The sequence below is a fragment of the Astyanax mexicanus genome, chromosome 3 (genome assembly GCF_023375975.1).
Source record: "Astyanax mexicanus isolate ESR-SI-001 chromosome 3, AstMex3_surface, whole genome shotgun sequence".
Taxonomy (NCBI): Eukaryota; Metazoa; Chordata; class Actinopteri; order Characiformes; family Acestrorhamphidae; genus Astyanax; species Astyanax mexicanus.
In genome coordinates, this window is record NC_064410.1 from 18748848 (window position 1) to 18776638 (window position 27791).

The 27791-nt window shown below is 40.6% G+C and overlaps 1 protein-coding gene across 2 annotated transcripts in view; it reads left to right on the forward strand.

Moving 5' to 3' along the window:
* Positions 1-624: 624 nt before the first annotated feature.
* The window catches only part of LOC103030665 (myosin-9), a 69576-nt gene continuing 42409 nt past the window's right edge, over positions 625-27791 (forward strand). For both annotated transcript variants that reach the window (XM_049476152.1, XM_049476153.1), the window contains exons 1-2: positions 625-781; positions 26925-27256. In XM_049476152.1, coding sequence (XP_049332109.1) covers positions 26930-27256 — 327 coding nt within the window. In that variant the 5' untranslated portion in view covers positions 625-781; positions 26925-26929. The remainder of the gene's footprint in view (positions 782-26924; positions 27257-27791) is intronic.

The following is a 27791-nucleotide window of genomic DNA, read 5'->3' on the forward strand; positions in this document are numbered from 1 at the left end:
TGTTTTAAATGGTAAAGATGAATGAGTGTGATAAACCTGTCTACAATAGTGGGGGCCTGAACTGAGGCCTATTCATAATCTAGCGCACAAAAAAGGGAGAGAAACAGGGAAAGGGGGGGGGGGGTGGACTGCATTGGTAATTCCTGGCATTCCTCCGTGTTTTGTGGGAGTGTGTGTGCGGAGCTGCAGACAGTGACACACCGGGGTCGAGGGGCTGCTGGTGGGTCCGTCCCGCGCAGCCCGGCTACTTATATGGTCATAAAAGTCCTCGGCTGCTCAGACCGTCCCGTTAAACTCTAAACTCCGGGAGAGGCAGGCCCCGCCCCCACTCCTCCGCCCCGCCCCCTTCCCGCTCTCTCATACTTTAGCTCCGGTTCGTTTTCGCACTTTTGGGCTTCTGATTGGCCGAAGCCGCCTGAACGCTACGCGCTGACTGGCAGAGAAGTGAGGAAGTGGGCGTGGCGTACAAACCGCGCCGGCCCCGCCCTCTCTGGACCGCACCCCGAGCCAGTAGGCGAAACAGTGCAAGTGGAAGAGAGGGAGGGAGAAGAGAGAGCAGAAAAAAATAGTAAAAGAGTGAGAGAGAGAGAGAGAGAGAGAGAGAGAGAGAGAGAGAGAGAGAGAGAGAGAGAGAGAGAGAGAGAGCAAAAGAGACGAAAGAGGAGAGAGCGCGCTAGCCTGAAGAGAGGTTGCAGCGGACAGGCGGTTTTTGCAAAGCTGCTACGACCAGGATAAGCACCGGTTCTTGTTAAGTCAACCTTAAAGCAGCTGGAATAAGCAGGTAAGTTGTTTTTATAGTTTTTACAAGGCGTATTTTCCACCCATCTGCTCTAAAGAGCAAAGTGCACTGAAGCAGGAAGGACGAGCCAGGCTCAAAGTTGGCTTTCAAGTCTAACTCTGCGGTCCACCTTAAATGGGACAGACGTTCCATTGCTCCGGCCACTGAGGCGCCAGAACGTAACTGTAAAGTGCCATGGAACTGCTTCACTATTTAAGGTGGAATGGGAAAAGTGAACGAGATGCTAACTTCAGCTTCAACGTTGAAGGGCGAGGGGAGTAAAGCTTGGCCGGGAGGGACTCTAAACGAGATCGCAACACAGTTTCATCTCCACGCGCACTTTCTTTTACGAGTTTAAGCAGTTCTAAACTTCGCTGCTGCTGCAGGTAGACTTGTTCGAGGGGAAAAAACAAAGCGGTGAAGTTACAGGAAGCGACGACCTGCTCGCATGAATGAGTTGCATAAAAATGGAGGGAGAGAGGGGAGAGGGAGGGAGGGAGCAGCCGGAGCCCGTTACCGGGCCGGGACTCCCCCCGCCAGATCCGGGAGCGCGTTAGCGGGGCGGGGTGGGTTTTACTCTGGGTGTAAATCACCGGCGCGGCTCCACGCGAGACACTCGCTCTCGGATGGTTCATCGTGTTACACGCGGTGACGTCATCGCCCGATTCCGGTGTTCTGTGGAGTTGTGCTACCCTGTCAAACCGTGCTACCCTAGTGTTTAATGTTTAACTGTAAAAATAAAAAATATTAGAACATGCTGCATGCAGTAGAAGTGTCGGTATAATCATATCTGAATAGCCTAGATCGCTGTATCAGGATAAAGTTAAAGCAACATAGGTTAAACAGGTTAAAACAAGGCAACATGACTGAAAACATTTTTATTTATTTTTATTATTATATTTGTTAGTTTTTTTACACGGTTGTAACATTCAGGCAAACGATGACTGTGAGTCCAGATTGTACAATGCACCTGGGGGGAAAAAACTGAAAACTAAATTACCAGGAACTAGAGGTGGGTAACACAGGTCCAGCAAGTAGAAATCTAACTCAGGGTTTTGTACCAGCTGCCTGGAATTTTACTTTCTGGACCTGGGCTACCCACCTCTAGGAAAGAACACATGAAAACAGTAAAGATGAGATTTTTGCGCATGCGCAGAGCCGCTAAGTATCACATATCGACGGGTAGCACAACTCGATAGAACACCTGGCTCCCTGTGTCAGTGACGTAGCGCAGCTAACCCGCGGATCGATACTCCCGATCAGTTTTTGTAGCTTATACATCAGAGAGAATGCATCATTCAATATAAGAAAGAACGAGTAACACTTTTAGCTATATGTACACATATTAACCTTGTCTGTAAGTCTCTCTCCTTTGTTCCATTGCAACATTACTAAACCCCTCAGTTTGAATACCTCTGGATTAACTTTTAATAGGTGCTTTAACCAGTTTGGGGAAAGTTTAGCTGAACTTTCTGGAATGAGTGTGTGTAATAAGTGTTTTAGAAAAGCCATTCAAAAATAAATGTGCACACAAACACACTTATGTGTGGGTTTTGTTATGTAAGCAAAAATGAGAGTTTTACAGGCTAAGAAAAGTATGGTAAATTCTGACATTCAACTCTCTATTCATGTCAAATGCAGAATGTCAACTAAATACTGGTTTAGATGTAAAATTATTATCACAATAAAGACATTTCACCATACGCAGAATATTTCCATCCATATTTTACAGCAAGATTTCAAAACCTGTTCCATATTTGGAACATTGAAAACTGGTTGCCTTTCCATCTAACAGAACTGGGAATTATTTGCATTCCATTTAATCTCGAATTTCCAATAGAATCCAATATGGCAACCTCACACATCAGCAGTTGTAAAGCAATATTATTATAGAGTTTATCACTTCTATCTATAAGTGTTTCATTAAATCCATCCAACACACAGTTCTGTACTACTTCTATCTGCACATGATTACATGCTGTTTGGATGTGCAAAATAATTCCTTCATTATCAGTTGGTTTCACAAACAATTCTAACAAGGGATAAGGCTATCCAGGACAAGGGATAATCCAGGACATAAAAAGTGGGAAAAGTATTGGTTAGATTTACCATAAAACACCGTAAAAACACTTGTGATTTATATTTTGACCTGGAATAGTGTATGACATAATACCTAGCTGCACCATCCAACATGTAAGCTAAATGGAATGCAGCATAATTACTTAATTGTGCTCTTTGAAGAATGAAATGTGCAGGTTTCACCCAGTGAAACCAATCAGATCTGTAAATTAATGATCATGGAAGATCAGAGATTGCTAGGTAGTTAGGTTATATGGTAGCTACTTTTTCAACAAAAAACATATTTGACACAAAACAGTCACAATTTGAAACATAATTTTCAGATTTGCTTAAAAATGTAAATTTGGTTAAATATGAATACAGAAAGATTCCATTTAGGTAGATCAGTTAATATTGTAAATATTAACACATACAGTGTAGATCGCACTCGCTATAATATAATGTTGGCTCAGGTAATATAGGCAACACACAGAGTGTGTTCTTTTTCTCATTCTGCTCAAATTTCGTGGTAAAATAGTTAAAGATTAAATATTGTCACTATTAAACTGATAATTTGCCTCAGTCAGTTGTATATATGTATTTTTTAAGAGCATGTATTAAGCTGACTTTGGGACTCAAAACAATAGCGATACTAAATCATTATTATTTAAACTTCTTTTAGCTAACTATTTTGTAGATGCTTTATTATTATGCATATTCATATAAAATTATCTATATTCACTGGATAATAAATGTAACCTTGTTTAAGATCGTATGATAGTAGTAGAACAGTGCTGGGGGAATTTACCATGATTATCACAGGTAAGATTGTTCGTAAAGAGGCTGCTTGTTGTCTTCTAAGTGAATTTAGAAGAAATTCTTCTTCTTGTCTCAGGGCCTGCTGTGCCATGCTGTGATTTCCTGGATGGGGAATCGAACCCCCCAGACTTCCCGTTCCTGAGTGCGTTGAATGGTTTAGATTTGTACCGTTGCCCTAAATTCCAGCTCATTGTGGAGATAAGAGTTGCTGCAGGGCTCGGGGAGGGAGGCTCGGGAACGCTGCTGTTCTGGGGAATGTGATCACACCCTGATTTGTCCAGCCTGACCTCTGGGACACAGAATTAGCCTGTAGAGTGCGTGATTACGTACGCCTGCTCTGCCTGGGGTTTCGAGTGTCTTTAATCGTAATGAAGTGGGGCTGTAAATTCCTGAATTTGTGCTGAAACTGGCAGACGTGTCCGGTGGCAGCACTACAGAGTCTCTGTTGGGTAATTACCAGCTGTCTGCACTGTGGCATGTCTGAAATGGGCTGAACATCATATTGCACGTTAATTACAATATTGCCCTTTGGTGTATGGATGTTGTGGAAGGCTGAAATACGCAAATGAGGTTTAGGCAAATTACTACAATTTTCCTTTCATACTGCAAATCCTGACAGATGTTCTGTGTGAATCGAGGCATTAAGGCATTTACCTAGTTCAGCATGTTTTTATTATATTTCAAGGCCTATCCATTGCAATGTGTAGCAGTACAAGGTTATTGATATGGCTTGTGCTCAGTGGCCCGTTTTGACTACATTGATAAATTGGAACTAGGCCTGTCACAATAATTATTGCTCATGGATGACTTATGATCCCAGAAATAATTGCGATAAACAATATTATTGTCATTTTAGGATCAATTTATGCCACTTATATATTGATTATCATATAACAATGCAGAAACAACTTTTTTAAAAATCAAAAAAACTTTACTTAGTAATAGTTCTTGAGAAAAATGTTTTTTGGCAAGTTATATTACCTGCCAAATGTTTGTATTATATATATATATATATATATATATATATATATATATATATATATATTTTAAATGCAATATTATTTGCTCTACTGTATCGATTTGCAACAATTTAATACATATTGATTATTGATGTAAAGATTCATAAAGAAGTCATTTGGTGTTTATTTAGTGTTGTTTTTTAATCCAGTGCAGTAGATAGAATTGCTGTGTCTGTATATATACACAGCTTATATTTTATAATTCTTGTGAATATATTGTTCTAATATAGTTCTAATGATGGGCAGGACACAATAAAAACTTTTTTAAAAAGATTTGATCTTAAAAAATTAGCTTTTTTTATTTTAGTAAATATTTGTTGCTATATGTGCAAATCATTAGCCATTGTTGGGTGGATTTTTATTTTTCAGTGGGTTATAGTTGTGATCTGGTCTCAGAGGTATGACTTGCACTCTCGGGTGTGACTTTTGCTCTGACACACACACACACACACACACACACACACACACACACACACACACACAACACTACAAAGAGCCATCAGGCTGTGTTCTCACATTGTTGTCTCATGTTAAACAGGGAAGAGCTGAGTTACATGTTGCATACTAATCAAATACGACAGCCGTAGTGTTCTCACAGGACAGTTATTATTATAATCATCTCACAGTTTTGTTTTGGTCAACCATGTAACTTTGGTCTAGGTACAAACACACACACACACACACACACACACACTGCCAGTTTGTCCTATCTATACCTATTTATCTGGATGTTTGCATGCCTATTCCGGGTGTGGTGGCATTCCTATTTTCTCAGAGCTCGGCTTTCTCTCCTAATTACCATCTGAGATCAGAGGTAGCTCTTCTACTACACAGCGTGCTACATGCTAACCTGCTAGCCTGTGCTAGCATCAGGCTCACATATTAGCTTATGGCTACAGTTAAAGTCTGACATATTATTATAATACACAGCTTATATTTTAGTATTTGTGGTAAAGTATTGTTTTTTTTAAATGGTGAATGCTGACTAACTAGCATTGTGACACATTCGTCTAAGCACTTTATATCTTTCAGAAATGCCCTTTTTTTTAGTCAGTGGTGCAAAATCTCTTTATACTGTATTAACTAACATTGACAATTACAGCGTATCGAAAACGTATATGTAATAATATTTAATATATTTAATAATATATAGTATAAAATTAAAACTAGCTTAAGGTTAGCATTTTAGCTGATGGCTACTCAATCTAAGTTCTACAGGCACATTTTAGATTATTTGAACATTTCATGTGCAACATGTTGAGACTGTCCCTTTAAATAGTGGATCAAACCCTGATTATTATAATTAAAACACAATAATTACTGATGATAAATTATAAAAACGCGATTAATCGCATTGTGTGTGTTTGTGTGTGTGTGTGGAGGGTTGACCTGATTTGAGTGAAAGTGACCCACTTGATGTGAACATTCTCCGTTTAGTTCTGTCTTTTCTGTCTTTCTGGTAGGCTCTGTCTGTCTGTCTGTCTCTCCCTCTGTCTCCCTCTCTGTCTGTCTCATTCATTCTGTCTTCATGTCATTAGCATATTTCTCTCTCTCCTCATCCCTCCCTCGTCCAGATGTGGTGGAGAGGGATGTTTTTTGGGTGTGTGGTTGCTCTAAATCTGTCGGTGATGACGCAGCAGACGATGAGGGATGGAATGAGCGAAAGAGAGAGGAATGAGGTGGAGGGAATAGGCGAAAGAGAGAGAAATTAAGGTAATGAGCGAAAGAGAGGAATACGCTGAGAGATACGTTGGCGTGCAGGCTGGTATGGGCGACTGTGTGCCCTGGAGAGAGGGGCAGGTTAATGGTTGACTGTCTGGCCTGCAGGTTCTGCTGCAGAGATAAGCGTTACTTAGAGTACAGTACAGTACAGTGTCCTGACCTTAGAACTCGTCTGCAGGCTAGTCATTACGCCGCTATGCAGACTGACTGAGCCATTATTATATATTAGAGATGCATATTAAGATAAGCATGCGTTTTTTTGATGTTTTAATGTACTAAATTTTGATGGCAATGCATAATGGATAACACTAGGGCTGCATGATAGACATCGTTTAAGCCTGGTCATCGCAAAGTGCGCATGCGCGATAGTCACATCGAAGAATGTGCGATGTCACTTAAGGCAATAAAAACAAACATGTCATGTTGCAATGTTCTGATTCTTGAAACAAGAAATAGATACTCAGCGTTTTGAGTGAGCAGCGCCGTCTCTGTCTGCTGCTGAGAAGGGTAAAGGGGAGGGGGAGCGCGAGGAGGAGGAGAAGCGGGCGTAAACACGAGGTAACCGCATGGCCTCCACCTGCGTTTTAGCAACAGCAAACAGCCTGTCCAAAGCTGTGCACCTCAGTTCCACACAGTTTTGTGCAGATATTTCCAGTTACAGCAGGAATTGTGCTTTTAATCCCAAAAGAACACTTATATGTACCTTTTTTAAAAATCTATTAAAATGCTTGAATGTTGTTTTGCTGTTTTCCTCTTGTTTTAGAGTGCTTGGCTGACTCTAAAATGCTGACCCCGCTCTTGGTCGATCTGGATCTCTGTTGTGAGACAGCGCGCGGGTGGGTGCGGGGCTGGTGCTGTCCTCCTGCATTGTTTAATAAATATCGCAGTATATATCGCTGAAGAAAAAAAAAAAAACGTATCAATTTTTTCCAATAGCATGCAGCCCTATGTAACACCACTGTACCCATGGCAAAATGTTTAAATCAACAGCTGATCAAGCCTTACACTCTACACTACGGATGAGACAAGTTATCAATATGACGATGCATGATACATGATTAGGTAGGACAGTAAAGAGGCTTGAAAAGGACTCTTATTAGTGTAGAATAGGGGTGGAAATCGCAGTGCATCTCTGTCTGCATCTGATACTGTGATTCTGCAATACTCAATATGCTGCAAGACAATTCTCTTCGATACTTCACAGCATCTGTGTTACTGTAAAGGGTATAAATAAACAAGAATCTGTTCAGGAATAAAGTCCTGCCCTTTGACAGAAAGAGTCAATCAGATTGCTGTTTACACTGCAAGTGGAGGAGGTTTGGTGTGCTAGTGAGGAAGCCCGCTCCCCCTTGGTGAGGAGATCTGCACAAGCAAAGTAGCCAGAACAAGCTGAAAAATAATCATTTTTATCTTGATTTATCAGTGATTTAAAAAGAAATGGTAATTAGTCCTTCAGTTTTCCTCACTTAAACATATATAGAGGAGGCTGGTCCTTATATGGAAACCGAGTGAATGGACTCCGTAAAGTCTGCACGACCCTAATCTTTTGTCTTCAGGCTCACTGATAAAGCTTTGGTAAATAACCCTCAGGCTCCTACTTTACCCAGTTAGAGCACAGTCGTCCTGCAGGTACACTGAGGTAATTAGAATACCCGTGGGATTTGGTGGCGGTTGTGGAGGCGCTGTGGGAGAGACAGTGAGGTGGTAGTCAGCAGTTACTAACCGACATGAGGCTGGCCTTTAGACTGCTTACACTCTCAGGATCAGAATGAGTAAACCCAGCCCAGCCGACATCAGCTGCAGTCAGAGCGGGAGGTTGAAGGCGGCAGAAGCTATAGACTGAAGTCTAGTCATAAACCTAGATCATGTCATGCAGTGACACTGCGCTCAGGCTGAGAAGTTTAGGTCCACATTCAGAGCTTGTTTACTGGACTAGTATAAGGTAAAATAGAGATGCTCTAGCAAGGCAAAAAGGGTGTCAGAAAATATAAAAAATGGTATTATGATGTACTGTGGTATGTTGAATTTTAAACCCTGTAACTTGCTATGTATCGTTTTGCCAATTTATTGCCAATACACAGCTTTAATAGACAATGTATTGCGAGTTGTAAATCCCAGGTCATGCTGCTTCAGCAGCCAAAGCCTGAGAGAGTACAGTAGATCATCCTTCTTCTCCATCAGCAGCCAGAGTCCGAGAGAGTATAGTAGGTCATGCTCTCTCTGGGTGGGTACAGTAGGTGGTGCTCTCTCCTCTCATCACTCTTTTTTTGTGAACAAGTTGAGTGTGAACTGACTAAGTTAGCAGCCCATTAAGCCCTCTTGCACTGTTCTTCTGTCCCCAACGATTAGTCCACAAATTTGCCAATTGTCAATTATGTTAACTAATTGTTGCAGCCCTAGTGCGTTAAGCAAAATTGGAAAAAGCTGGGTAAAATAAAATGTAAAAATAAACATTCAATAAGGAACTATATTTGTTCTAGACATATGACCTGCAAATCACTAAAGATTTTTAACATAAAGTCAAGGTTCTTTAGACTTTTCAGAAGGTTCTTCACACTTAAACACTGTTACAATAGTGTCTCTCTGGCATCATGACTTAAACAACCACATGAAGCATCATTATTAATAAGAGTGAAACGTGATGTTTGGCCAGGCTCTGGCTTTAATCTCAGTCCAGGACGGCGCACCTGCCTCTGGGCTGAACATGAAGCTGAAATATGGCGTGTGTTCGTCAGCTGCTGTCAGTCATGTGTCCTCCTCTTGTTTTCATTTCCTCAGCTGATGATGCATATGATGAAAAGCTGTGGATGTCAGACGTCAGGCGCATCTGCCTGCTGTTCTGCAGCTGTTTGTAGTTGTAGTCTGATGATGATCCAGTTCCCTGTTTGGTTGATTGAGTGTATATGCTGTACAATAGTAGAGTACCCCAGTACCTCTCGGCATTAGGGGCGTGGCTAGTTGTCAGAACTTTACACCCACATGACAGAAGTCATGGGACAGCAGTATGTAATTTGATTATGAATTTTTACCTCAGGGGACAACTTGGGAATGCTTCTCTATAATGCCTGTATAAGTTGTAAGGTGTTATCTTGTGAGTGAGGTTGATTTGAATACTAGTCAGCGTGCTCGTGGTAAGGCCACATGAAATTATGGGAGTTTGAGTGAGGTCTTATAGTGGGTGCAGGTGAATGATTGGAGATGTCGTGAGGGCAGATGGATGAGATGTTCCATTTCTGAATTTGTGTTTCGGGTATTTATCATTCGTACCATCCACAGTGTGACGTATGTATGGAGTAGAGATGTGTCCTATATTATACGCAGTAATCTTGCCAACATTTTTAAATACCATGAACGATATTATACCCTGAATTATTGTGTGGTATCACCCACCCCTAATTATCACGTCAGGATACAACATTTTTACTGTTTTTAGCAAAAGAAAAATTCACCTTGTTCTTATTTCCCATTATATATCTACTAGAGACAGATTATATCTGTCCAGTATAATTTATTTTACTTAAATCCTGGATATATGGAGATATATGGAGTGCATTATTAGTGTTATGACATTCTTGATCATTTACTTCTGTTACAAATCATATACAATTATTGTATATTTTTAATATGTTAGTGGTGTGCCATTAAATTAAAGATTAATTTAATTTTCTGTTTTTTACAGTAGTGTTAGTATATTGTTATATATATTGTGATATTATTTTAGGACCATACACCATGGAAGCTATTCTTACAGGATTTCTGCGGGTCCTTAAAAAAAGTCTTAAAATGTCTTTAATTAAAATATGAGTAATTAAGGTATTTTATTTGTCTTAAGTTTCCTGAAGATTTGTTGTAGGTATTACATTTTCAGATGGTGCGTTTAATGCCAGTGGGAAAACACAGTGGCCTATCGTAAACATCTAATCCGGGGAGAGAACTAAGATAAACGGAGAGCTAACTAACATTAGTGACGAGTTAGCTAACATATGAACATTAGCTGCAAGCTAGCTAACATACTAACTTTAGGGAATGTTACCAGGAATAACTAAGGTTAGCGGAGAGCTAGCTAACATTTGCGGCGAGTTAGCTAACACCCTAACGTTAGCGCAAAGTTAGCTAATGTTACCGGGGAGAAAACTACAGAAATTATGAGGACAATTATGGGTCTTCAATTATATTTATTGATGTCTTAAAAAGGTATTAAAAACCATGAAATTTGACTTTTAAAATGGTGCAAAAATCCCTGTATTACCACCCACAGTGGACAGTGCATTGCGGGGTAATGATGGTGACTGGTGGCATCTGTGACTCTTCTGTAAGTGACTCTTACAGAAATCCCTTGCTCGCAGAAACGATATGAAAAATAAACTGTCTGATGTCTAAGACATGGTTCACTACCAGTTTGAGATCAGAATTTGTCCTGAAAATGTCTTTTTTTTTTTTATATATATATTTTATTATTGGTAGAGGGATATGTGCAGAGTACAGTGAAGCAGAACAGTCCCCAGAGAACACTTGCATGTTCAGATTTGTTCAGATTTGCCATTATTTTACCATCAACACCTCAGAAGATGTGTGTGTGTTTACTGGTGGGTTTAGATAGTCAATATAACCTCCCTTATTTCTTGTAGCAACAACTTGATCTGTTCACCACCGCTGTGAAGAAATCACAGCTAAACCTTCTCTATTATAGACCATAATTTCACACCCAATCAGAATGACTGTTTACATCTTAACACTGAATAATGCAGAACATCTCTCCACCGCAGCACGCTGTAGTAATACTAGCAGCAGCAGTAGTAGTAGTGTATGTAGGTTACTCCTCCCTCCCTCTCTTTCCCTTTTCATTGCCTAGTTCTGTCAGCTCTTATCTCAGCATCCTCCTGAGCTTATCACCGTTACACTCCTGATCAGAGCGAGTGGAGGGTGAGTTCACGTCTCAAAGTTCAGCCTGGTGTGGTTACTCATGAACCAGGGCCCCGACAGCTTCCACACCCGCTTCTCTCCATTACCACGAGGAAGAGCTGCAGCGTAACAAGGGAACAGCCAACAAGAACAGGAAAAGGAACAAGCTGAGGAACTGGGGGAGAACCCAGCTGCTAGGATTCTGTGTGTTGGGTAAATCCCCAAATTAAATAACCTCTCCAACCCCTGTCTCACACACACACATGCGCACACAGGTGTGTTTCACATGCCACGCCCTGGGCAAAATCTATTCTCTCTTACCCACACACACACACACACACACAAACATGACACCATTTAGCCTAAACGTTAACCTGCCCGTCTCTATAAGCTCTAAAAGAAACCAGCCATCTGTACAGTTCATGTGTGTCTCTCTCTGTTTGTCTCACACACTTGCACAAATATACTCAGTAAAGGAAGTCTCCTAAGCCCCATACTCCACACCCCCTGCTGTGTCTACAATCTGATAAGTCAGTTCAGAACTCTGTTTCCTCTGAAGTTCAGGATGTGACGCCGCTGTGATGATTTAGCGCCATGAGCTCAAAGCCCACTCAGCAACCCACCGTCTCTACCCTTACTCACCCCACCAGCTACAAAGCACACGACTGCACTGTGGTTACTGTGTATACAGCTCTGGAAAAAAGAGAGACCACTTAAAAATGATTAGTTTCTTTGATTTTGACAAATTGAAAACCTCTGGAATATAATCAAGAGGAGGATGGATGATCTCAAGCCTTCAAATCAAGCTAAACAGCTTGAATGTTTGCACCAGGAGTTCAGCATAAAGTTATCCAAAAGCAGTGTGTAAGACTGGTGGAGGAGAACATGCAAAGATGCATGTGATTAAAAAACAGGTTTATTCCACCAAATATTGATTTCTGTACTCTTAAAACTTATACATATGAACTTGTTTTCTTTACATTGTTTGAGGTCTAAAAGCTCTGCATCTTTTTTTTTGTTATTTGTTAAGGGTTTTTCTGTTGTTGTAAAGTTATGTTACCATTACTTAATTTATTTAAAACTAAGTTTATTGGAGAAATCCTGACTCCTCCTCCAGTTTTCCTGCTAGCTCTGGTTGTGTTGAACACTTGAGCTGTACAGAGATTGGTTTCAGACGCTGGGTCTGAGTGCCGGACAGGAGATTTCAGCGCCGGGTCTGTTTGTCTGGAGATTAGCTAGTCTGTTCCGGCTTCCTGCTATTGTCGTATTCTTTCGGGAGTCCGAGCACAGGTGCGTTCTGGGAAGGGAGGGACCAAATTGGGGAAGAAGAGAAGGAGTCCAAAAAAGGAGAAACACTAAAGAAGAATGGACACCAAACAGGAGGGGGAAAAAAAGCTTTCAGTAGGAATGACGCACTGGCACAGTCGAGCTGGAACTGGCTATATGGGTAAAAGGGGAAAGGGCCGGAGTGCTGCTTAACACTTACTGTAACTGGAACTGAAATGCACTTTATTAATTTGAGGGATATATATATATATATTTGGATTTTTAGTCCAAATCTATTTAAAACATTGTTAATATTGTTCAATTTCACCATTGGAATGCATTAATATAGGCTGACGTCAGCTCATTTTATTGCAAAACGTACACAGACATGCCTCTTGTCATGGTAGAGGAAGTAGTGTTGTGTCCCATGACTTTTGTCATGACCCATGGAAGCTAAAGAAAGACTACTGTTAAATACCCAAACAACAGAAATAGAACATACCGTCATCCATCTGCACCACTATCAGCCCTCACTTCAACTCTGTCGCAAGTAGCAATGTAGTTATGATGTTTGTGAATAAGACAATTCCTGATATTACCTTCGGTTACTTGTTAGGTTTGTAGCTTCAGTGTACAGTAGGGGTTTGCATCGTTTCCCAGTACTGTGTCATTGTAGTATCATTATTAATATTCCCAACATACCGTTACAATGTTGCATTGAGATATTCCCTGTGATTTTAACCCCTCACCAACAGTAAACCAGAGAATCTAACCTCAATCACCAGGCATGTCTGGTCTGTAGGACCGCTGGAGTGGGTTCTTGGAGTTGTGGTGTAAATGAGTATGTCTAATTCTTCAGTGGAAGAGATTAGTCAGGTATGTAGGAAAGAAAGTGAAGTATCTCTGGCATCTTTAATGATTTTTTCTGGCAGGTGAGGTGCAGACATGCTGGAACATCGCTCTGCGGTCTCAGGAGAAAGATGATGGAATGTCCCTCGCTCTGTTTATTCCTTTATCTGCATTCTTTCCCAGGTGTTAAAACCACAGGTGACATTGTGAGCCCTAATGCAGTCTGACACCGGCTCTATAGGAGCACTGAGACTGAGGCTCCAGTACTCAGAGGCCCAGGCACCGTCTGAGTGTGTTTGATTTATCTGCAGGTCATCAGCTGTGACTCAGTGAGTGCTGCTGGCCTGCTAATCCCCGGGGCAGTGGAATAACGGCGGGCATTTACAGTAATGGGGAACAGCACTGCTGACGCTGAGGGCATGTTTTTAGATGATGCTCTTTTACAGAGTCTTAGACTGTCTATAATCTGTTTTTTTTTGTTGTAATTGTTGAATATAGCTTTCTAATGAGCATGTTATGCTAATCTTGTGACTGTTGGATTGATGTTGTAGTGTGGAAAATTGTACCGTGTCTTCACAAATGTATTCTAAGATTTCATCACAGTATTTAAACTGATTTAATACCTGAATAAGCCTGGCACAAGCTCTCTTTTTGTTGACACAGCGGAATAAGCAGTTATTGTTCTCCTCCAAGCATGTTGAGCTCCTGGGGTGCTGCATTAGCTACAGTTTTGGAGGTGTTTTGAGGATTCTCCAAGGAAGAACTTTTTTCATTCGATACCCTCGTAACAAGGGTAGCATTGTGTGATCTAAGAAAATGTATCTAGTGGGTGGGAATGTCCATTTCATTTAGAAAAAAAAGAAATCAGCTTTCAGAACATCTAACCAGTGAATATCTAACTTGCACATGTTAGTTATTCTGTTTTACTTCTTTTTTTCTGTTAATATTTTTAAGCAGTTTGCTGTGCTGAGCCATAGCTCAAGCTGATTGCTGTCTGACTATGATCAGTGCAAATGACCCAGTTTGTTTGATTCAAATCGACTGTGTGGACAGCAAATCAGGCATCAGATACTAAGTTGTGTGTGTTGGTGTTGTTCAACACTTGTAGGGTAGATATGTGTGTAAAAATTAATTAAACATTCTGCAGGTTGTAACCACTACCTTAGCAGGGAATATACAACACTAGGGCTGCAACAAGTAGTCAGTAAGTTGCACTGACAACTAAATAAATGTGTTGGCGCAGTGGGGGATGGATTAAGAGCCCTAAACATCTTCTGGCCATTTAAAGGACATCATTTTAAAGTTATCGAGAACAGGACTTTGCAAAAATAATCACTAACTAACCGAATAATTACAAAAATAATCAGATTGACTACAGACAAATGTCTGTTTAAAATCAATAAAAACTCCTTGCCTTTAAGTCTTGCTTTTTTTCTCCATTGTACTGATTCAAAGTCAAAATGACCCCTTTGCATCACTGCTTCCCTAATAACTAGCCTGGTCTGCACAGCTGCACTGAGCTAACGTAAGCGCTGAGTGTTCTGATCTCTCGTCTCAGTTTTAAAATAAAGAGGTCTGAGTTAGAGGCGTGTCCGGCCGTCCTGCAGGCCTTTCAGCTCTATTTTAAAGCCTGGTTTCAGGAGCTCTCAGGAAAGTGCTGCATTCTTTCTCACCCGGTCTGTCTCCTGGCGCTCTACTCAAGAATTCACACAACAGAGTTCCTCAAATGGCAAAATACTTTTCCCTGCGTGTCATTTCCTTTTTCCTCGCTCCCTCCTTCTCCTTCTTTCCACCTCTAGCTCTCCTTCGCTCCTGCTCTCTTTCTCCTGCCTTGCCCTCTCTCTCGCTCTCTTTGTGCCCGTCTGCCGCCCTGCCACGCTGTCTGCCCGTCAGCTGGGTGGCGGTGTGGAATGGTATGATAGTGTGCGGCAGGTGTTAATGCCATCAGCAGAGAGGTGGACTGAGCGCTGGGGAAAGGAGAAAACGTGAAGGAGTGCAGGGGAATTGTGAAAAAGGGGAAGTGTGTGGTTAGACAAGGGCACAGATTGATGGAAAAAAAGCAGTTCTAGGAGCCACAGTGACCACATGGCCATATGCAACCCTGTGCAGAAGCACTACAGAGCAGCTAAGAGGGCAAATTACTAAATTACTGCTCTCTAATTGAATGTGGTGAATATAAAAAACTAGTAGAAATGTAGAAGTGAATGAAGTTTTAAGTTTTTTTTTTTTTTTAGACATTCAGTATTTTCATAGATAAATCATTTAACAGACAAAGGTAGTGGTGGGTACTAGGGGTGTGCTGTATCGTATCGTACGCAATAACATGTCCAACATTTTTGCATATTGTGAACTATATTATACCCTGAAATATCTTACTATATCACCCACTCCTAATTATCACATCAGGGTACTACTTTTTTTTGCTATTTTTAGCAAAAAAAAAAAAAATCATACTGTTCTCATTTCCTATGGTATATCTACTAGAGTCCAGTATAATTTATTTTACTTAAAGGATCAATATGTAACTAATTCTCAGTAGTAAATGATATAATGTATCATCAGAAATCTTGTCAGCAGGGCTTCAGCAGTACGTTCCTATTTTTAGTGTTCACTCAGTCCCAGAGATTGTGTCAGTTTTGTCCTCTGACTCCTCCTGCTGCTTGTTCCCCAACACTAACTCCACTCCACCCTCCCTCGTACGGGGCACAGCCGACCGCGACGCTCCCTTGTGCGGGGCACAGCCGACCACAACGCTCCCTCGCGCCGACACAGCTGGCCGCGATGTTCCCTTTTTTAAAATACAGTCAATATAAGACTAAATACAGGTGATGGAAGAATTTTGAATTGCTGTATTTCTCCTCTCGCTCGTACTCTAGGTTCTCTGCCTCTCCTTCTACTCTAAACTTTGTAAAGATTGTGTAGATTCAGCCTGTTGATTTTGGCAACCCGATGTAGTTTCGTGGCTGGGGAGGGATGGGCAGGGCAGACTTGTGGTGGTGTTTTGAAATTGGACGACTGTAGCCATTTCACACACTCGCTCTCAGTTCTTACAGAATGTACCTTTAATTGAAAAATAAGAGGTCCTAGAACAGAGCCCTGTGGGATACCACATTTTACATTCATATGATTAAGATATTTTGCCCACTTTACATTTACAAACTGATTAAAAAGATAGGTTCTAAAACAAAGATGGCTATTCCCATAATTTCAGCATGTGGTTCTCCCCACCAGCGTTTATCAAGCATTGTGGACAAAAGTGCAGAATAACCACAATAGCCACTGCTACTGTTTTTTAGCCACATGTACTTTTCATGATTTTATAGATAGCTGTACAGCATATCTTTGCTATATTAGCCTCATTGCATTAAAGCAAGTGTTATTTTTGCTGATCAGCTGCATTCAGGTTCAGTGTGAAACATGGGCTAATGTTTAACCAAACTTTTCCATTAATGGTTAAGTAAAAGAATCCAGAGCAGCCTGATGATTTAAACGACTGTTGTTTTCAGGATGTCAGTGGGAGACATCAGTAAAACAGTGCTGAATGACCCTCTCCTCCACACTGATGCTCAGATTTGGCCTTTTATAGTCCTCTACACTTCAGTAACGGCCATCTGCCGCAGATTCTTCAGCTTTTTTGACTTTTCTACCGCTGAGCGCCGGGGAGGCACTCGACTGGAATGGAATGAAAGTGAAGTAGATGAGAGAAGAGGTGGAAAAAAAGAAATGAGAGCGAGTGAGGGAGTGAAGGCTGGCCCTCAAAAGGAGTGTGTCATTCCAGCGAGTGCCATCAAATTCTTTCATGCCCTTTGTGCTGTCGCTCTGTTTCCTGCCTCTATAAACCACAGGACATGCGGGATGTGCGATGTCACATATGGCAATTAAATCAAACACATCATGTTGCAGTGTTTTGATTCTTGATACAAGAAGTAGGTACACAGCGTTGTCTCTGTGTCTGTGTGAGTGATAGGCTTCTGCTGTCTGTAAAGCGAGAGGGGAAGGGGGAGCCCAAGGTAGGGGCTTGAGTAAACATTAGGTAACTGCATGGCCTACATCCACATGGTTGGACACGTGCTTGTAAACACGCGTGTTGAAAGCTGTGCACCTCATCTGGCACAGTTTTGTGCAGATATTTCCAATCTTCAATTTAAATGCCTGATGCCTGATATGTTTCTCGGGTTTCGAGTGCTCGGCGCTAGCTCAGCTCTTGAACTAGTGACTTCACGGGCCCTGCAGTGTTTAATATTGCGATATATATATATATATATATATATATATATATATATATATATATATATATATATATATATATATTAGTCAAAAAAGAACATTTGCAATGTCATCATGCAGCCCCACTTTACATAAAGTAATTAAATAATGTGTTATGGATTCTTTTGGATTCTGGATTTTTGTTTGTGCATCTTCAAAAGACCACAGTGTCATTTCTATTAGCTGCCATTGTGATTTAAAAACAGCTAATCTGTTTGCTAGTGTAGTATCTATGGGTAGTTTGTGCTGGATGTTTGCATTGCCTTGTATAGGATAAAGGTGTCATATTTGGGGAAAGTAAAAAAAAATCCCAGTATATTTAAGCAGAATTGGTACCGTGCAGTGGAAAAGCACCAATAGTTCCAGTTCAATAGTTACAATGGATTTTAGTTTAATTTTGCTAGTTACACTGTATGTCCAAAGGTTGTGGACACCCCTTTTTATGAGTAAGAATAATTTAAATTGTTCCCATTTCTGACATAGATGTGCACATACACACATTATGTCTAGTCCCAGTAAAGAAGTACTGCCAATAGAATAGGACTCTTTGGAGCAGATAAATAAACATAAAGGTAGAAACACCATGTCTAATGCCAGGCGTGGGTTGGCGGGCTATGAAGCCCCCAGTATTGAGCTGTGGAGCAGCTTTACTGTGTTCTCTGGAATGATTGAGCTCTGTTAATAGTTTATGAAGAAATAATTTGGGAAGTTGGCGGTGAGGTGTGGTGGTGATCGTCCAACATCCTCAACTTACTAATACTACTGTAGCTGAATGCAATCAGATCCTCACAGCAATGATACAAAAAAAATCTACCAGAAAGTCTTCTCTGTACAGTGGAGACAGTTGTTTTTGTGCTAACCAGAGGAAAGTCCTGATTGGATGCAGGACCTCATGCCCTCTATCTCTGGTGTTATGGAAATGGCGTTCTCTCTGCTGGAGCTCCAGTGTTCGGATGTAGCTCGTCTGTTAAACGGTGGAGCAGCGGACAGTTAAAATTAGCAGCCGAGCTCCCAGGAGAGTCCCAGCCTGACTGATTTAACTGTGTCAAGACTCTGAATGAGGAGAGGACACACTCTCTATCTCTCTCTGTCTATTTCTCTATTTATCTACCTCTCCATCAGTTCACTGTGTCTGTCCTTTCTGTCCGTACACCTTTATTGAAATTGCAGAGCAATTTACCGTAAATTTAACGCTAGAAGAAAAACTGTTCTTCTGCTGTTTTTAGACAGAACACGTTCCTAGTTGCTTGTTATGCTAATCAGTCATAAAGCTGCATATTCTCTTCATGGCACCCCAATACAGATCTTTAAGATTTCAGAGAATGCTCTGTGGTCTGAAACTAGCACTCACTCCCGCTGCTCTACAGCCAGAACATCCAGAACCAGAAACTTCAGACTCTCCCTCAGCTCTGCAGCCGCTCTGTCATTACTGACCCTTTCTTCTCAGGCCAGTCGGTGTGTGTATGAGCTTCTGTGTGTGTGTATGAGCTTCTGTGTGTGTGTATGAGCTTGAGTGTGTGTACGAGTTTGTGTGTGTGTGTGTGTGTGTGTGTGTGTAAATGGCACATTTGCATGAAGCTGATGTGCTGTATTTCTATGTGCCACGCCTCTCTGAAGGCTGACTCTGATAAACACCTGAGCAGGACACTCCCAACCGTGAAATGCTTTATTTAGACTCTTATAGACGTGAACTGATTCCTAAAAATGTTAGTTTCCTCATAAAACCTCAAGATCCTCATAATAATAAATAATTAGATCTTGCTGAGATACAGATTTATGTTTTCTGATTGCTTCCATTGAATATATTATATCTAAGTTGAAGTTTTATAACTTTATCATTAATTTTTTAAGTAGTCTAATCAGAGGAGGACGTGTCTTCAGTTCTTGGTTCCTCCCAGTGTTCCTTCCTCCTTTAGCTCCAGCTGTTTTTCCTTACCTCTGTTGCTCACTGGGGGTTCTGTGTTGTGTGTTCAGTGTTTTGTCTGATTCTTTGTTGCACATGATATATATAAATCTGATTTGATTAATTGCACAGAGCAGATGTTGTTTTTTCAGGTAGGATACTAGTTATAGAATCCAAAAATTAAGAAATATTTAACTTTCCAGTGTAACAATTTATCTTAAAATGTCTGCTCAGAATTTCCTGCTTTTATGAACCCCCCCTCCCTTTGTCGTGACGCTGCTGTCTGCAGGAAAGTAAAGCAAGAATGTGGAATGTTAAGCATAAAGGAATCTGATCTAAAGAGGCTGGGGTCACCTGACCCTCATAAAGACTCTGATAAGGACCAAACACAGTCCAGGACCGGCAGATGTTTCCAGAGCTCATCAGCACCCTGGGGCCCTGCCCTTAATATACACAACTCCAGCAGTCTGATAACGGACCTGCGTGGGCTGCTGTCGCAACAGCAGTAAAAAGTGAGAGGCCAAAAGAACAGACTGTTAAAATCCACAAAAATGTTCCTGACGACCGTGAGCCAACGGGGAACGTCTGGTCTGATCTGCTCAGAATTAACTGTCCCCACTTCTCTTTCTTCTTTCATTTAGCATCAAAAACACTTCAGAACTCAACGTTCCAGACTAAGCTCAAAACAATTCCAACCCCACTCTTTTCCTGGTCCACAGATCTACAATTCTACAAAACTGTGGAAGATTATGGAGTTTCAATTTTCTAACCAACTGGAAGTCTATACACAAAGTTCTGCTACATTATAGTGAAGGTTCTAGATCATTCTATCATTGAATGTATCATTAAGAATTCTAAAATTTTGTTTCTAATTTTCACAATGTTCACTACGAGCCTTACAAGCCTCAAGTTCAAGTCTGTTTTGCTGTCCTAGGACTGAGGAAAGTTCCAGAGTCTATGCATTCTAGCATCTAAAAACATTCAGAAAGTTTAACTTCATTAAATGGAAAGATTAGGAGTTCTTAACCTTTCTTACTCTGCGTCCCATTTTTTATGGGTCTAAATATTTCGCTTCCACCCCTCCCATCAAAACTCACCATCCTCAACACACCCACCATGCAGCTTTCTCAGAACTTGACCTTATGATGTTAAACCAGCGGTAATATATTTATGCATACATGTCTTTGTATTTTACCATTGATTTGACATCACAAGAGCATATTCTGAGAAAGTTTAATGAACTTATTCATTTAGTCTGGTATAAATGCCAGTCAGTGCTGGAGACAGACATGATCTTGATCAGCAAGCAATATATTTGTGCAGTACTGGGTGATTTAAAGGAAGGGTTTGAGGGTTTGATTCTCTCTCTCTCTTTCTCTCTCTCTCCCTTTCTGTCTCTCTTTTTCTTGATAAAGTGCGAGTATGGTAGGAATGTGACCCTGGAAGTCTGCGTAAACAGAGCGAGTGAGGGAGCTGGAGCTGTCAGGCTCTGAGGAGGATAAGTAATTTTAGGGGTGCTGTAGAGCAGGAAGTGGGGGGTTGAATGGTGATGGGAGTCAGCTGTGGCTTTGAGGTTTGGAGGGTTGGAGTCTGGGTATGGAGATCGTGAGAAAAACAAGCCCTGAGATCTCTTCTCTCTCCCTTTGTGTGTGTTTGTGTGTATATTTATTAAAACATAGAAGCTCTAAATTTCTCCCAGTCCCCCTGCTTCATTACTCCACATGGTGGCGCTATTCAAATGAATAGGGTAAACCTGCAGAAGAAAATTGGTTGTTTTTTAGTTCTGTGAGACTGGAACCAACAAATCTGTAATTCCAGGTATTTGTTAATTTAGGATTTTTTTATCCTCTTCAATAACACAGATGCCGTAATGAATCACAGAATTACAGTGGGCATTGTATGGTGATGTGATATATTGTGAGATGCCCTGTGATTCAAAGCCCTAATCTCTCTTTGTAAGAGAGTTAATGGATCTTTTTTTTATCTTTTTGCTTACTGTGAAACTCTGTACCAACAGCCTGGAAGTTACTGTGCAGTGATGTCACTTATTCCCCTTACACAGCAATGGAACATAGCCCACAGTGCCAGCCGGGCCAGCAGACTATCCGTCTTCTCTAGAAGAGTTTTTCTCTGGAGGCTTCCCTAACGCCCTTATTTAGCTGTGGTAACTGGTGGTATTAGATGGTATCTTTCCATCCTGCATCAATTGTCGATCAGCCAAGACATATTTTTATATATCTGATACCTGATTAATTACACTGCCGGGCCAAAAAAAATAAAAATCACCACCCACAAAAAAAGTCACACGGTCTAATATTTTATTAGATCACTCTTTCACAAATCCTGGCATTGTCATCTTGGAATATGAAGAAAATCTATTGATGGAAAAACCTGGTCTATATTCTGTATATTCAGGTAGTCAGCTGACCTCATTATTTCAGCATATATACTGTTGCTGAACCTAGACCTGACCAACTGCAGCATCAACCCCACATCATTTTGTTTAACATATAGTCTGCCAGTTAGCAGTGTCTGCTATTTTCATGTCTAAATCATGTGTTTACTTCAGGTAAAGCCTAGGGATGGACCAAAATTAAAGTGTTCTTCCAAAATGAACACAGTAAAATATTTGGCTGAATGCCAAACACATTTTTTTTCCACAGGTTTTTGCTGTAATTGCTGTAATTTTCTGAACACTAAACATGATTAACATCCCAACACAAGATATCTTATCACTTAATTTATAATCATTTTATTTGCCAAATATTCAATACGTCCTTTCTCAAGCCATCTTTAGTAACTTTCTTATGAGGTTTCCAACTTTTTTTTTTTACTGTTTCGTCTGAAAAAACATACATGATTTTAGATTTAACATATTATCAAGTAAAACAAAATGTTTTGGTTTTTTAGAAACAAAGTAAGGCATAATAACAGCTTAATTTTTGCTAAACTCTCTGTAACCTTCCATCAACAACCCTTGTGAGGTGATTTTTACACATCTTTCTGCTCATTTATTCTTGGCTAATTTTACCTGTTAGTTTGAAGGCTAACTGCTGCTATCTTAGTGTGTTTGTAAGTGTTTGTGTAGTTCTTGTCCAGAAATACAGTCCTGATAATAGATGGCTGTGAGCCAGTGAGGAGCTTTTTCATTGGAGCTACAGGAAAATGTGTAAACATGTGAGTGTGCTAGTGCTAGCTTTAGCACGCTAGGTGTAGCAGTGGGTTGGGGTGGGTGAGTGCAACTCCTGGTTAGCAGCGATGCTAATAGCTGTAGTGAAAGCAAGAGCTCTTTAAGATCTGATAATTGCCTTCCTCATGAATCCCCGTGTGGCTGCAGGGCTTACGTCAGGCCCGTAAAACCTGTCGAGTCACCTCTCCGCTGGGCTGCAGTGTCAGACAGAACTGCCGAGCATGGGAAAGCGTGGCGGCCCTGCCGGGGCTTGTCGTGTTTTTGTTGTTTAACTGAAGTTGTCGCTGAACGTTTCCAAGGCTTGGTTAAGCTGCTTGTGCTCATTGGGGAACACTGCCTCACGCTGAAGCTCTGAAGCTGCACTTTGGCACTTGCTCCCTCAGTGCACTTCAATGGGAAGAGATCCAGATTTAGCACGCTAGGCTATGTGGACCTGTACTGTGCTCTCTCTATAAAGACTCCACCCTCCATAGTGCACGTTCAGAAGGTTCAATGGATATGGGAACTGAAAGACTCTCCCGTTAGTGTATTAAAGCAGAAATAATTGTCCTAGAGATGAGGCTGCAAAGATTAGATGACATAATTAACAATGTTGAATATAAAAATTTGTCTATTCCACATTTCAGTGCAAACTAATGTTTAGTTTGTGACTGCACTGCAGTACATGCAGTGCTTGAGACAGAAACTCTGGTGGGGGAGAGGTAAAGGATATTGGTTACCAAAAGTTACCAAACACAACAGATTACATATTTACTCGCTTAATATCAGAATATTTTAACATTGAAACATTATTTGAGTATTCAAATGTAATTTCAATCCACAATCAGCTGTTTATATTGATTTAAAGTGATACAGAAAACTAAAGGAATAATAGTTAACAGATTTATTTACTTTAAAATACTCATTATATGCAGCCCTACCTTTCCTCCTATACTTACTGACTAATAGAAAAAATTGCTATGCATTTATTGCTAAATGCTAATTGGTAGCATATTACTGTTAAACTGGTTTGGGATCCACCAGCATCCACCAGTTACAGTTCACTTGGCAGGAACTTGGCAGGAATATAGTGTAGGGGTGTGCCATATTGTATCGTACGCAATATCGCCAACGTTTTGGAATATCGTGAACAGTATTATACTCGGAAATATCATGCCATATCACCCACCCTTAATTATCACATCAAGGTACTACTTTTTTTGCTGTTTCATTCACACTGTTCTCATTTCCCATGATATATCTACTAGAGACAGATTACATCTGTCCAGTATCATTCATTCTACTTCAGTCCTGGATATATTGTTTTAGGATCATATTGCCCACCCCTAATAAAAGCCTTAGCATGAATCTGTATCCTCTCTGTAACTGTATTTAAATCTACATATCTTAAGATTAGTTACATTTCAGTGTGGTGTGATCTCAGGAGATGATGTACAGAGGCTGCGGGCATTAAAACCTTAAGATGTCACTTTTTAAAACACGTGCACTGTGGAGATTTCTGCGTTTGGCTGCAATGTTTTTTTTTAATTTAGACTAAATTTTTACTTTCAAATTATACACTAAATTTTAGCTTATAAATTAAATAAATAATTCAGCATGCCTGATCACACCCAATAGCTTTTATATAACTTACTCAGTTTAGTATATTCTTTAAAATTTGGCTGTTTCCTGCTGACTGATGTGTGCTGAACAGGGTTAGAATAGTATTGCTAGCTGAACTACCTTAGCCTTAGTGTTTGCTCTTTACCCATAGTCTGGTAGCTTTGTCTTAACTTTATTAACTGTAATCTTTTTTTCTTTGTTCTTTTACAGTAGTTCTTATTTCTCTCTCCCATAATAAGGTTTTACAAAATGTTTTATACATTTCTGAAGCAGCAGCAGAAAAAACAGTATACTCTACAACCTGATTATGAATAGATGTGCTTTCTCCTTCACAGTGCCTCATGTAGGTTTCAGTGTGTTTCAGAGCTTCTGAAAGGAGTTACAGCCCACAGCAGGTTTCCGTTACCTCCCCAGCTACATTACACACACGCGCACACACATAAAAACACGTTGGTTGAAGGCACACATTGTTTAAAAGGCTGTCTTGAAAGCATGTAATCAACAAAGTCGTTTGTCTAAAACACGTATTTAATCCGAACAGGCCACCAAACTCCGGCCGCCCTGCTCACAGAGCCAGCGCAGTTACAGGGCTTACAGGAAGAGGGCAGTTCACCGTTTCCTGACCTAATCTGGTCCATACACAGATTGTGTGTGTTTGAAAGAGAGAGAGTGCTTAACACATCCTGCCCTCCACATTCCTGAAGGCTTATGTAAGATAAATGGGCCGGTCTTTTTCTGTGAGAAACAAAGATAGTGAAGCATTTTCAGAACTGAAATATTTAATATCATATTACTGTATTACAGGACAAGATAACTCATTTGTCAAGAAAGTGATTTATGTTTTTTGAGGCGGTAAAATAGTCATTATGCCGCTCCTTTGATCTTGTACCCATACATATTTTTTCCATATATTCATGATATAATGGCCAGCTCTTGTGTAAAGTGGTTGATTATAGAGAAATGTTAAAATGGTGGAGAATGGAAGCATACCCACCTCGATTACAACACAAGTACTGTATAACCATATAACCACCTGTAATCCTACCACCACCATGTGTTTTCTCCTAGTTTTATAGGAAACCGGATGACCAGATGATATTTTCAGCCAGTCCTGAGAGCTGGTCAGATTCTGTGATTAATTTTTTTGTAGTTGCTGCAGCTCTGCTTTAGACTGTATGAGGCTCCTTTGTTGCAGGATTCTGCAGTTCCTCATTCAGCCACTGAAGCGCATTCTGAACAATATTTAGCTCAGAATAAATGTTAAAAGCCTGTGGAATTCTCCTTTAAAAGCAGTGCTTAGGCTTGGACTGACAGTACAGATGCATGACCCAACCAATCAGATGCTTGCCCAGCCTTACTAAGAATATCTGCAGGCCTCTGTTTTCATTGTGTTAACCTGTAGGGCTGGTTTTGCGGATGCAGGTTAGGCCTGTTGATTGGTTATTGCAGGTCACCAACGAAAGTCATGCCTGTAGCTGGTTTATGTTTAATATGCATTCATAAATGTGTCAGAATATCAGGGTTGGTCATCAGAATAAATGTGTGAGTGTGTAAATTTTAATCGAGCTTCTGATTCAGTCAGTTTGTTTGAACTTATAAAAAGTTCTTTTATTCCTTAGTATGAGGTATGGGGTGGATCCGTGGCTTTGTGTGTCGCTGTTCTCTCACCACATTGTTCTGCTGGGTGAGGCTCTACAGACGTCTTCCAATTCCCAAATCTACTGAAGCGTTCTACACTTTGCGTTCAGCATCTCCACCAGCATCTTCTTCTTCTAAGAGCGTCTGTAGGGAGTTGTGAGGAGGATTTAATTGCATTCAGCCTTAATAAAAGAGCATCATTGAGGTCTGGTTTTGAGGTTGAATGACAGTTAAATGGTTTTACTCCATCTAATTCCAGAAGTACTGGAGCTTTATCATTCCGAAGAACAGGGGGAACCAAAGGGACCTTTATAATTAGGGATGTGACTCACAGAGCATGTCATGATACAGTATTGTTATTCTGTGATGCGCAATATAACAATTCTCTACGATACTTCACATCACTTGTGTTACTGAAAAGGATAAAATACTCCATGTGAAACTGTTTGGTCGAGTCTTTGGGAGTTTATGTTTAAAAATTCTATATTAGATGCCACAATGAAAATGCTACGACATATAACAGTATCGATATTTTGTCCCAACCCTACTGCTGAGAAAAGGAACGAAATGCTGGTAGAAGAATGTAAGGATATTTTTTTGGGGGGGGCAATCAATTTAGAATGTCAGTTATTTTAATTAAGTTGAGAAAAAAAAAGTCACTTCACCTGTCGCTGTGTCGTCGCTCCACTTTGTCGTCAGCTAGTGTGAACACAGGGTTAGACTTTAGCTTCCAGAGCTCCCCTTTCTGCTGCTCAGTGCTGTTCTATGGAAATTATGGAAGCTGCATTTGAACGTTGCTCTAACATCAGTTGAATTTACCTATGAAAGTTTTTTTTTTTTTTTTTTTTTTGCTGCATCTAACTTTTTATGACCACTAACGTTCATCCTGTCCCTTCTTCTCTTTCCTTCCAGCAACCATGTCGGCTGCAGATAAGTACCTGTACGTGGACCGCACCGTAGTGAACAACCCGCTGGCGCAGGCGGACTGGGCCAGTAAGAAGCTGGTGTGGGTTCCGTCGGAGCGGCTGGGTTTCGAGGCCGGCTCGGTGAAGGAGGAGCATGGAGACGAGGTGATGGTGGAGCTCGCTGACTCCGGCAAGAAAGTGCGAGTCAACAAGGATGACATCCAGAAAATGAACCCGCCCAAGTTCAACAAGGTGGAGGACATGGCCGAGCTGACGTGCCTGAACGAGGCGTCCGTGCTGCACAACCTGAAGGAGAGATACTACTCAGGCCTCATCTACGTAAGTTCCAAAAGCACTGCCCCTTTATGGTCCTGCCATGCCTCTACTTTATAATAAAAAATGCACAATATATACTTTAACGAATATGTGTATGTGTTGTTGTTTTTTTTCGGACATCAAAAATACGCAAAAGAATAAACAATGAGATTTTCTTTTAAGCCTAGTCCGTAAATGGACTAGAAATTATTTATTATGAACATTTTTAAATGTTCATGTTTTTATTTGTTGCATCTACTTTATACTGGATCATTCATTATAGTGACATCATTATTTAGATTAGGTACTGAATCATTTAATGTAGGTACTGAATTGTTCAGTGTAGATACTGAATCATATAATGTAGGTGCTACATCCTTTAGTGTAGGTACTGAATCATTTAGTGTAGATACTGAATCATTTAATGTATGTGTACTGAATTATTTAGTGTCTGTACTGAATAAGAGAGTCTAGATACTGAATCGTTTAGTGTAGGTACTGAATCGTTTAGTGTAGGTACTGAATGATTTAGTGTATGTACTGAATCGTTTAATGTAGG